The following is a 13,027-nucleotide window of genomic DNA, read 5'->3' as shown; positions in this document are numbered from 1 at the left end:
CTCGAGATGAAGTGGATAAATATGACAAATCTGCAAGGAACTCAACTGAAACAAGGCGATATTCTAATAATAAATAAAAGAAAGAGACACGGATTGGGATTGGTCTATACATTGGATGCTGGTGGTCGTACATCAGAGAAAATAATAGATATGATTATGGTGTCATTGGGAATATTGATTAAGCGAGAAGGGTATAGGACATTGAGAGTCCTGGCGGGAAATGAACATTTGAATAAAGCACTATAAGATTATTACATTCGGAAGTTACGTGAGATTGTAAAGGAACAGGATATAGAAAGAACAGTGAGTGGTGGAAAACTGGAAGTACCCAAAGCCATTAACAGAAGGTCATTAATGAGAGAGTATCATACTTCCGCCGTTAGAGGACACAAAGAAATGACAAACACATATCGTCGAATAAGAACTCGATTTTATTAGAGGACGATGCAACAAGATGTGAGGAATTTTGTGAAAAATTGTTTTATTTGCCAGCAACGAAAATTAGCGCGCGTAAAACCTAAGAAGCCGATGATGATTACTGATACGCCAGAAACAGCGTTCGAAAAAATCTCCATGGATATTTATGGGCCACGAGAAGAGACGCGACGGGGTTATAAATATATATTTTAACTGTGCAGGATTTATTAACAAAATTCGGGATAGCAATTCCACTCAGACAGCAAGAAGCTGAAGATGTAGCAAAAGCGTTGGCAGGAAAAGTAATTTGCTTGTTCGGGGCACCAAGAGCGATTCTGACGGACCAAGGAACAAATTTTATGAGTGATATGATACAGTGCTTATGCAATTTGTTTCGAATAAGACATTTAAATACAACAGCGTATGATCTGCAGTCTAATGGATCAATTGAGAGGAGTCATCACTTTATTACGGAGTACCTGAGAGCTTTTATAGACAAATATCGAGAATGGGATGAATGGCTTGATTTTGCGATGTTTTCATACAACACGGGAGTACACGAGGCGACAAATTATACTCCACACGAACTCGTTTTTGGACGACCTGCGTCAGTGCCATCTAAATTTTCACGAGAAGGAGCGACAGGTGGGAGATCGTATCATGATTACCTGAATGAATTGGTTAACACGCTGGAAACAACTCGTAAGTTAGCGAAAGAAAATTTGGAAAAAGCTAAGGAGAGATAAAAGAAATATTACGACAGAAACGCAAAGGAAAGAATTTTTGAGGTCGGCAACTGGGTGTGGCTGTTGAAAGAACCGAGAGCGGATAAAATGAAAGATTATTATGACGGGCCGTATGAAATATTCAGAATATTTGACAACAAGAACGTCGAATTAATCGTAAAAGGGAGAAATCGTGTAGTTCATCAGGATAACATAAAACTTGCGCATATTGCTTCCGAGTCCGATTCAGCAGACCCACAGTCGGAGATACAATAAGACAATAATGAAATTACTCTGTTGGCAGATAAATAAAGAAGAGAAAAAATGGAGAACGAAGAAGCAAGACGGCTGATGTACGAGGCAATAGATACGAACAGAAACGACGAGGTGACAACAATAATAAGACGATACGGGTTGTCATACGTACCAGAATGGAGGGGAGGATACGCGCTCATTATAAGGGCACTGCTAAGGAAAAAGGAAGAGGCAGTGCAGGCCCTCATTGTGCAAAACGAGGATATAAATGGACCAAGTCACGCAAACTCCATAGTTCCATTATGCAGAATCTTAAAATATTAAACCACGGAATTAGCATGGTTACTCATTGCCCGGGGTGCAAATATCAATGCACATAATAATGATAGTGGGAATCGACTGATACATCAGCTCGTCATCGCTGCTGGACAGGAAACAGGAGCAAACAGGGCAGGACTAATAGAAATAATGGAATACATGCTACAAAATGGAGTCGAGGTGGAGGCGAGAAATCGTGAAGGAGTCGCAGCCGTGCATCTGGACGTACGACAAGGGTATATGGAAATATTTGATTTGTTTACTGAACATAATGTGAATATGGACATTGAAGATGAAAAAGGAAGAACACCATTATTCTACGCAGCGGAGTATGGACAATCGGAAAAAGTAAATGCATTATTAAAACAAGAGGCTAGAGTAAATCTTAGGGATTGCCATGGAATGACACCACTGTTCATGATATTTGAGAAAATTCTAGCTCGTCGATATGAAGGAGACAATTTGTACAGTCCAGATCATATAAGAAAGATGGAAATAACGGAAATGCTAATAAAATTTGGAGCCAATGTCAATCAGCAGACGACTAATGAAGGGGCAACACTATTGCACCTAGCAGGAGCAAGAGTGTATGATGAGATTGTAACAATGCTGCTAGAAAATGGAGCAAATGTTAATCTAAAAGATAAAAAGGGAAGATACGTGGTACAATATTGCAGATATGGGCGGCAAGATGATGATTTGCCTGCAGGATACGAAAAAGAGCCGGATGAAATATCGTCTGTCACTGAGGGACACGTTAGTTGGACGCATTCGATAATAAGACAGTTCCTCATAAGGAAAAGAGTTATGGGAGATATGATAAACCAGGATTTGGAGCTGGAATTGTTGTACTTGAAACAAAATGAAGCGGAGTATGAAGTAAAATGTAAGAAGGAAATGGAGGAAATGAAGGAAATTGTGTTAATGCGTCAAAGGAAAAGAGAAGTGACACCTATCGACGTGTGGAAAGCATCAACAGAAAGTATGAGGCGATTTATAAGACATAGAGATTTTGTCCGAAAGCTTCAACGAGGAAAGATCGGTCACTATGGAAATGACATGTGGGAAAAAGTCGTGGCGGCAAGGTACAGGGAGAAGCTTATCAAACGTGCTATTCGAGTACTAAATAATGTGACGAGAAACAGTAAGATGCCGTTCGAAAATTTGCCAAAGTACGTGCTGGATGAAATCGTTAGTAATATTAATAATGAAGAGCTCATCAGGATGACACGCATGGATCAATAATTTTAAATGTGGGAAAAGAAGTGAAAATAAAAAGAAATAGTCGTAAATACGTGAATTAGCAAAAAAAAAATATATATATATATATATATATATATATATATATATATATAATAACGGAACATGATTATTGAATGTATTAATAGTTGCGTACGAAATTATTAAAGAATATAATTAACTTGAATTTCACCCTCTGATTTTTTTTCTCGTTGTAATAATAACAAGTAAAGCTAGAATGAAGAGAATGGGAGGAAGAATTTAAATATTTCATTGCATGGAAACCCGGTACCGGTAACCTGTTCTTCTACTTTTACTTTCTGCTACTTTCTATTGCATGGCTTCAGATCATATACTCGAAACTTCAATAAATTCTTTCTCCAGCTCGAGAAATTAATCAAGAAGTGATAGTAATAAATCTATAATAAAAATTTGTAGTATTATTTAAGTTAAGAATATAAATTACGAATACTGTGCATAATTCCACGGGATATTTAAATAAATTGAGAGGGGAATACATAAGAGAAGGAATGTAAGTATAAATAAAAGATTCATTTTATGCTAAAAAGCGCTGGGGTAAAGGGGGAGTAAAAGAATTATATAATTATAAAGATAAAATTATTACGAAGATAGATGTAAATGATAGTGGTAAGTAGTGATGATAATTAATTAGCTAGTATACGACTATTTGTGGACAGAGTAACGTCGCAGTCTGGTTATCCTCGGTACTCATGGTTTCAGAATTAACGAGTGACGACAGTTCAATTCATCTAAATAAAACATTTTTTTTATTTATTATTATGATTAGGTTAATCTGGAAAAGAGAAAATTAAACAACTTACCGATCTTGCGGAATTTTACCTCCCTCACCTTTTTCCTTTGCCATACAGGCTTAAGTTTCATCTCCTTTCTCCCCAGTTATCTTTTCTCATTAAGTTTGGTTAGTTGTTGATGTCTCTCTTACTTTTCTCGTTCGTAAACCCATATTTTCCTCCCTTTCATTTGGAGTCAATGCGAGAAATAGGTGTTATTCGCACCTATAACGTGGGTATATTAACAAATTAAGGTAGTGATTATAAAGCTGATTAAAGAAAAAAAAATGATATTGAAGTATAAGTTATAAATTACTCACATTGTATTGGAAGAAGAATCAACCTTACAAATGAATGGGAAATGTACACAGTAGAATTATTTTATCTAGAAATTTTAGTTGCTGTTGTGAATTAAACGCCTATAAACGCGGATAATCGTCAATAACGAATTCAATAAATCGGGTCAGAGAAAACTATATTTTTGGGATTGGCGAGTAAACCAAATCTTTTCCCTTGTTAAATTCACTATTTTTCTCGCAGCATGCGAACAGGTGCGATTGGGGCAGTTATATTAAGTAAAATGTTAATTAAGCAAAACGAGAAAAGTATAAACTATGAATCTTTTCGAAAAAAAGGGGAACAAGAAAAATATTATCACAAAACAATTAAATTTTATTAATAATAATAGTTAACGAGCTATGTACAATTCTTATCGTTATAAATAGACTCATTACAATGATCACTTTAAAAGCACACCAACATTGTTTTTTTTTTTTGTTGTTTTGTTGTTACGCGTTAATATAAGAAAATATTGGTTAAATATAAGGAAATTCATCTGCTTGCAGAAAAAAAAGGGAATTTTCTTTTCAATAGCCAAATTAGTCAAAAAAAAAAATTTTTTTTTCTCCTCCTCTATGCTTTCATGTCTACACTCACTCATGAAGTTATAGGGAAAGGGGGTGCGAAAAAACAAAAAAAAGGGGGAAGAGGGAGAGAGAAAGGAAAAACTAGGCGGTTCTATCCAGTAGGTCCTGGATGTTGGTTAGAAGATTTCGGACTGGGCTCAGGTCACCTAAGTAGTGGTAGGGGTGGTGGCATTCCTCCAGGGCAATCTCGGCCCGAATCCACCGCCTTCTCTGCACCGCAACTACGCGATTGAGAGTGGTGAATAGGTCCTTGAGAATGACTGGAAGTTGTAACTCGGTGAGGCAGGATACGTCATCCAGGAAAGTCAAACCCACAATCGGCGGGTAGCGGGCACGGCACAGGTACCACAGGGTATCCCTAAGCTGTTCAAGGATCTGAAAAGAAATAGAAATATTTAAAGGCATGTTCCAAAACTATATAGGAATAAACACAATACTTACACTTCGGGAAAGATAAAGCACGCGATGGTTAAAATCTCGCATCGAAACAAAATCCGGCATATTTTTGTAATTGGTAAACTGAAAAAAATAGAAGAGGATGGATCAAATTTTTTTTGGTCATTTGAAAAAAGGGGAGAAAATAAATAAGCAATAGGAGACAAAAGTCATTCATGTATATAAAGTAGATGTAAGCGTAAATTATATTTAAGCAGTTACAGTTTTCTGCTCGAATTGAATTGATAACAATTAAATTTTTGAAGCGAATGTTTAAATTATTAAGGAAAATTCTATATTATGAGAACGATAAATTAAAAGCCGGCAAAATTTTGTTAGAAATTATTTGAATAAAGAAAAAGTATTAAATTTATTTTATCATGGTGATAAGAGACTAATATTTTAATAAATGAGGAATGGGAAGTCGAAAAAGAATTTTTGTAAGAAATTAGAGGTATTGTATGTAAATATTAGAAAAAATGAAATTACCTTTTTTTTTTCTTCTTCTATCTCCCTCTTCGGGAGATAGCAAAATTTTTTTTTGAATTATTAAAATTTCGAGGAAACGGTTAACAGAAGGTACAAAATTTTTAGGGAAAGGAAAAAGGAAGAGAGAATTTTTTTTTTTTTTCGCTTCTTTTGAAAAAAACCATCAGTTAAAGACATGTTAATCTTAAATTCATTAGAAAAACTCTAAGCTGTGGTAGAATTAAAAATAAGGAAAATATGTATTACCTTACAAGATGCCCAGATTTCAAGATATCGTAACACAAGTTGTATCGCTGAAATGGTCTTAAGAGTTAAACACAATACTGACACTAAAAACAAATCCATTTTCCTTTATACAATGGGGAAAACTTGATCGCACCAATTGATATCACTGTAGCACTAAACAAAAAATACGTTGAATATTTTTTTATTATTTCGCTCGGCAGAAAAGAATAATTTTTCTTTATATATACATATATTGTAAATTTATAATCACAATCGATGCAATAGTAAGACTTGTTGCTGGCAGCGTTGTGAGTTGGATCTGAATAAGGCCAAAGGAATTTGGAAATAGGATATGGATACAATAGATAAGGAAATCATGCAGCGGGAGATGAAGTTAAATAAAATAACGCAGAGAAGTAATGAAATAATTAGCTATATTGCTCTACATTTGCACGTTTCGATATCAAAATAGATGTACTGGTGCAGTTATTTTCTGTATAGCAAACAAAAGGAGGGGGGGGGGGGTAATAGTTCAATTCCAACAGTTATGATGAAATCATCGCACGTGTTTAAATTTATAATTTTTTCCATATATGCAAGAAATAATTTAATCATCTAAACGAAGATCCCAACAACGGAATTGAGACGAAAAAAAAAAAAAAATGTGTATAAATATCTATAATCCAAATAGCACAGTTCAATGATATTCACAAAGCGAAGAAATTAAATTATCAAAAAAAAAAAAAAAATAATATCTGTTTAAAAAGCTTGGGAAGTGACGACAAAAGAGTAAGTCGCAAATAGTAGTAATTTTAAAAACTAATGACAATAAACATTCTACAGACAAAAAAAAAAATAAAAATCTTTAACCTTAAAATTTATACATATACTTAGGAATAAATTTTTGTACTAGTAGCGAATATTGACTATTTATTATTTTATTTATTGATCCCAGATGTACAGTTTGAATTAACAAACTCTATTACATAGCGAACTTAATCTTATATTTTATATACTAATAGCTCTATGTTATAAAATTAATTATATATTTATTATTTCAGATCCTCATATTTCATAAATTGCTATTCCGCTTTTCTTTTGATTGCACTATCTTTCTTCAGGCCCTTCCTCTCGTTTCCGTCCAATTTCTTTGAAGAGGATGCACACGTTTTTCTCTGGGGCGCCTCTAAGAAGCTGTCGCCAGAGTGCGTCAAGGTCAGCATCGTATTTACCCTCTATGAGACTTTGGATCGCGGTGTTGACTTTTTCTGAGCATAATTTTCGGACTTCGCTGCAAGTGATTAGATGGTTAAGTGATTCGGGCTCGCGCTCGCAGATCCTGCAGGTTTCATTTCTGAATCCTTTTTTGAGTACTTTGCCGTAGTTTCCACACCTGAGTCGAGACCAGATTTCCTTCATCCAACCTTCTATTGATTTGTCATTCCAGTAGGGTTCGGTCGAGGTACAAGTTTTTACAAACTTGAAAATCGGACTGAAAGATGACATCATAATTTTGTAGTTATTTTCACAGGTTTCCTTATCTTTGTAGGATTGTAAGCCTGCTTCCAGACATTCAGCAATAGTATTATGTTCCGCGTTGTTCCAGATCAGGGTAGGGATATCTTGACAGTTTATTTCAGAGAATGCTTGCATCATATCTGCTCCCCATTTCGACGGGTTGCCGTTTAGTATTGATCTGCACTCTTCTCTGAGGCACATCCTTGGCCACCTATCCGTGTCCATCTTCATGATATCTATGATATAGCTACTTGCACGTTTTCTAGTAACATATAAGTAGCTTGGTACATCCGCTTCCACTCTCCACAAGTACTCAGGTGTGTTTTTAGAGACGCCTAGTGCTAGTTTATGTGCTTTTGCGTAGAGTCTTTTGTAGATATCGTTGGGAGCCCATCCCCAGATTTCTACACCGTACATTGCACCAGCATCGAATATTGACTATTAAATTGTAGTCCAAAAAGAGGGAAAATAATAAAAAAAAAAAAAGAAAAATTAATTAAGAGAATAAATAAAAGACTTTAGTATAAAATTATAAATTTCAGTTGAATCAAGACTGTTCTTCATTATTATAAATAGTTATTCCATTTAATTAAAAGATTTAGTCTGATGGTAATATTTTTTTTTTAGAAGAGTCGTCCCTACTACCTTGTTTTGAATCCAGTAGTATCATGAAATAGTAAATCATGAAATAAGATACAATCTATTCCATCTTAATGATTGAAATACGTACATCGTAGTACAATATCAGCTAAGCTGAACGTTACTTGGAAGTAAAACGTTAAAGATTTATAAGAATATATAAATCATAGTAGTAATAGAGTGAAGGTTGGGCTGAATATACCTCTTGAATTAATTAAACTATTCAATATACGTTAATCACAGTAAGGAAAGAGATCGAATTGGAATGAATAATATAAAATATCGAGTGTGATTATCTTGGATGCAAAAAAAAAAACAAAAAAAAAAAAAAAGAGGAAAAAAAAGAAGAAAACTACGAAAACGTTGGGGAGAAATAAATCTATAAAGATCAAAGAGGTCCTTTCGCCACAAATGAAAGAAAAAATTTTTTAGATTATAACGGAAATAAAATTTTGCGATGGTTATAGATTTTTTTTTTATCAATCTATTTGATTCAATTGGAGTAGAAAGGACCTCCTTAAGGGAAGCTTAATGAAATGACGGTAATAGGAAAATTTTGAATATAGAATAAAGGAGGAATCGATTATAAATAATTAAATAGGAAATACCGGGAGGCAAAATAAATCAGCCGGGTGCATTAGAACAAATTTGGCTAGTATTAATTGATTATGATTTTTTTTTATTAATTAAACAATAGTTAATATCTAAATGTAACAATTTTTTTTTGAATAAAAAGAAACAATAATCCTTAATTGTCATAATATAAAAATATTTAAATATATAATTAGCTATTTAATTTTACAAATATGAAAAAAAAATTAATAAACTGATAAATTGAATAAATTATATAAAAATAAAAAAGTAGTAATCATAATAATTGAGTCAAAGACTCCAAGAAAATTAACGAAACAAATTGTATATAATAATATTAAGAATTGCGTTTAAATGTTAAAAAAAAAAAGAAAGAAAAAAAGAGAAAAAAATATTTTTTTTTAATTTTTTTAAGATGGTATTTGGTTAGCTGACATTGAGGACAATAATGACTCTCAGGCCGTCCTATCCAGCAGATCTTGGATCCGGTATAATAGATTCCGGATGGGGGTTAGGTCACCCCCGTAGTAGTACGATCTATTGTACTCCTCTATTGAAATTTGAGCACGAGCATAACGGATGGTCCGGAGTTTATTTACGCGCTCTAGATGATCGTATAGATCGGACAGGATGGCAGGAAGATGGAAGCCGGTAAGCCGCTCGATTTCGTCCATCAAATCAAGGGCCACCAGCGGTGGAAAGTGACCCCGACATAGGACCTCCAGAATTGCCACGAGTTGTCGATTGATCTAAAATATAAAAAAGGGGTGTATTAGGGGATAAATTAAAAAAAAAAAAAAAAGAGAGAGAGAGGACAAAGAAAAGCATTAAAACACTTACCTCTCGTGGAGAGTGTATCACGCGGTGATAGAAAAACCGCATATCCATTAGAATCGGCATGATTAGACTATCTGAAAAAGAGAAAAATGCAATTTTGTTGGTCCCTAGTTCAAAAGATATGAAAAAAAAAAACATTGGGAATAGTAATTCTTTTATTTCGAGTTTTGAAAAATAGTTACGGCGAAAAAAAAAAAATTCTTTTTAACTTTAAAAATAATTTTATCAAGAAAAAAGAAAAGAGGGTGGAGGTATTTTAAATACATTTTTTTTAAGGAATTCAAGGTATTTTGAAATTTTAATTGCAGTCAAAAAAAAAAAAAGGGAAAAGAAAACCATGTGATTTTATACCCGATCAAGGTGATAAAGATCTAAATATCAAGTTGTAATTGTTACCTTGTATGGAGAAGAATTACTTTTTTTTTTCCTTCAGACCTGGTACCTCGCGTTCACCTCTTGTAATTTATGCTGCACTTGTAGGAGGCACAGAAAAATTGCACTTGAAGCACAGTTCCAGTATTTCACTTCAAGTAAAAAAAAAACAACGACAGAATAAGAGAGGAATTTTTTTTGTTGAATGCAGTGGCAATGAGAGTCAAACCTCGAATGAAGTCATTTTTCTGACTTCGGAATGTAGTAATACGATACGTTTCGGAAAAGATAATGGGACCATTCAACGGAGTTTGAGTCTCGATTATAAGACCTTGAACGAGCAAATGTAACGAAGAAAATATTTTATTGAATATTACAAAAAAAAAAGGAATAATATATTTTTCTTCTCTCTTTCCTCTTGATCTTAATAGTGGTAGGGTCTTATAAAATCACAAATTTTTATAAATTATAATTACTAATAAATAACTTGGAGACTGAGAATTTAGAGTAAACGTTTTATGTTAAATAAATCCTTCTTCCTAATAATACATCTTGAAATACCTTAGTTATAATCTTATTTATGTAAGACAAAAAAAAAGAGACGACCCCGTTATTTCTAGCTGCCAAAGATTGTTATCAAATACAAATTTTTTTTTAACACCATTACGATATAAAGCAATCCAATTTATTAATTAGAAATTTTCGTTAAATAATAATTTGGTCATTGGAAAATTTTAAATATTGTCACTTGTAAAGGTGCCCATGAAAGATATAAGAAAATTTCTTTTTAAGGCATTTTTATCCTAGAGCAGGTACAACATTTCTATTTTTTTATTTTTATGCTGTATAAAAAAAAAAAGGGGAAGTTCTAGTTACGTTTTTCTCTTTCAACTATGGCTCCTTAGAATTTTAAATTTGGAAGTTAGGAAAAATAATGAGTACTTGATTTAGCTTAATAAGCATGGAGATTCAACATACATAAAAGATCTTTTCAGGCAAATTATAAGTGATAGGATAAAATAAAAAAAAAAAAAAAAGTAGTAATTATTTCTACGAAGGATTGTAGATGGAAATTACGATCCAGACAGTAAAATTTTAAATTAAAAATTTATAAATCGTCGTACAATTTTTTTTAAATCGTAATTTTTCATCTGAGAATAGCGAAATTATAGTCATGGAATTATAAAAAAAAAAAATGTAAATTATTTAATTATTCTAGTGCGAATAAACATGTTAAAATTTGATATTGGAACAAATTGATGAAATATTGAGGAAACCTTTTAACCGACAGAGACAAAGAGGAAACGTTCTATGCATGCGGGATCCAGTGATAAATAATACCATCCGATAAGTACTAGTCCTATAAGTAACTTCCCCTCCAATATACATGATAGTGTCGCCGAAATCGAAGCAACTATTCGATTTTTCACAATCGAATAGAATCGACTGAAGACAATCGATTATACACGGAAAGAAATACATTGCGGGTATCCCTATGTCACTATGGGTGTGAGCACCATACTCTATGGTTTTGAAGATTTTCATTGGATAAAAAATCGTCAGCATAGATGATTTGGCTATGGTGGGCATTGTAGCATCGACAATAGTTATAGCCGATGCGCCAATGTCACTATGGGCGTCAGCCCCATAGTGACTGACGATATTTACAATGCTCCTGGCGAAACAGCCTATACATTATTATTATATCTCCTATGCTAGTATTGGAGTTGTAACAAAGTTAGTTAAATTAATTTAATAGGTTATGCATTGATAGAAGGATTTATTAACTATTAATAACTTAATTTATTTGAAAACTATTATTTAATTTATTAAATTTTAATAAATATTTTTTAACATTAAATAAATAATTATTTGGGAGGAAAGTACATTTATGAATAGTTAATAAGTATTTATTAATAGTTAACAAATATTTATTGTTTCGCTTGCTATGTCATATGATATAAAGATTGCTTATAAATAAAAATCATCTTTATAAATTATTTGCATTAATTATATTATGTTATAATAACGTTTATTATAAAGTACCCAATTCTATCACAACTCATAATTATCTTTTATATTTTTAAATATTAAAAACGTTAATTTATTTAGTGAATTAAATTATTATCATGTAATCCAGCTATAGGGTTATAAAAAGTTTCAAAAGAAAATCTCTATTTTTGCTTTTTATAGTAAATAAATATTTTTTAACAGTTAACAAATATTAATTGACTATTAATAAATATTTATTAACGATTAATAAATTGTACTGAACAAATTACGTATTAGCTGTTAGTAAATATTTGTTACCTGTTAGCAAATATTTATTAGATCATATGATGTTAAAAAATCATTTATTAATCGTCAATTAAGCTTATTAAATATAAACAAATCCTTCTATCAGTGTGTTCAATGAAAAATATTGAAAAATTTTGTATTAAACTAGTGTCACGATCGAAGTGAGTGAAGGCGACGGGCGAAAGGGTTATTTGAAATCTATTATTTAATATCAGAATGCCGATTTTCCCCTTTCTATAACTCAGCCAAGGAGTTCGATTGAACCTCACGTGGTTAGTGTGAGAATATAGGGATTTAAGCACCGATTATTAATTAATAGATTAATGTATGAAATTATTTTTATTCTGTCATCCAACCAAGGAATTACAATCACGTGGCTGATATAAGAATGTTATAATTTCGTGTCACTTTACAACTTATTTGTCTATTTGTACCGAGCGGATGTACTATAGACGGTCCCGTTCAATGACCTGCGTGGCGTTAGGGTAGGTCAGGGATTTTCGAAGCGAGAGGGATATTGGGTCGATGAATATGGGCCCTCGAGAAGACCGTGCTCTTTCTCTGTCTTACTTTAAAGTTACTATGACTTAAATTACCAGCACTCGAATGCCAGAGAAAAGGACAGTAAATGAAAAGACAAATGTATACAAAAAAACATGTGTAGTATATTGACAGATTTAATTTTACAAAATATTAAAATAATGAACTTACCCCAATGGGTTGATATGCCTGCACACACACTCACTTCAGATTCACCAATTTAAATCTTGTGTACACAGGAGTTTACAATGTTTTTATGGTTTTATCGAGATTTACAGATTAAATCTTTTCACGAGAATGCTATGCACGCTGAACCGATAGGCCGGCTTTGCTTTCTAGTGAATTTACTATGATATATATATTCTTTAAATGATTTTTAAAGAAGTATTAA

The 13,027-nt window shown here is 32.7% G+C and overlaps 1 protein-coding gene across 1 annotated transcript; it reads left to right on the top strand.

The window, feature by feature from the left end:
* Nucleotides 1-1,865: 1,865 nt before the first annotated feature.
* Nucleotides 1,866-2,960, top strand: LOC103574401 (ankyrin-3-like). Its single transcript, XM_008553844.3, has one exon. It carries the CDS (start codon nucleotides 1,866-1,868, stop codon nucleotides 2,958-2,960), a length of 1,095 nt encoding a protein of 364 aa, XP_008552066.3.
* The last annotated feature ends 10,067 nt before the right edge of the window (nucleotides 2,961-13,027 follow it).

Source organism: Microplitis demolitor, chromosome 10 (genome assembly GCF_026212275.2).
Source record: "Microplitis demolitor isolate Queensland-Clemson2020A chromosome 10, iyMicDemo2.1a, whole genome shotgun sequence".
Taxonomy (NCBI): domain Eukaryota; kingdom Metazoa; phylum Arthropoda; class Insecta; order Hymenoptera; family Braconidae; genus Microplitis; species Microplitis demolitor.
The sequence above is the reverse complement of the archived record's forward strand: the minus strand, read 5'-3'. Positions and strand labels throughout refer to the sequence as shown.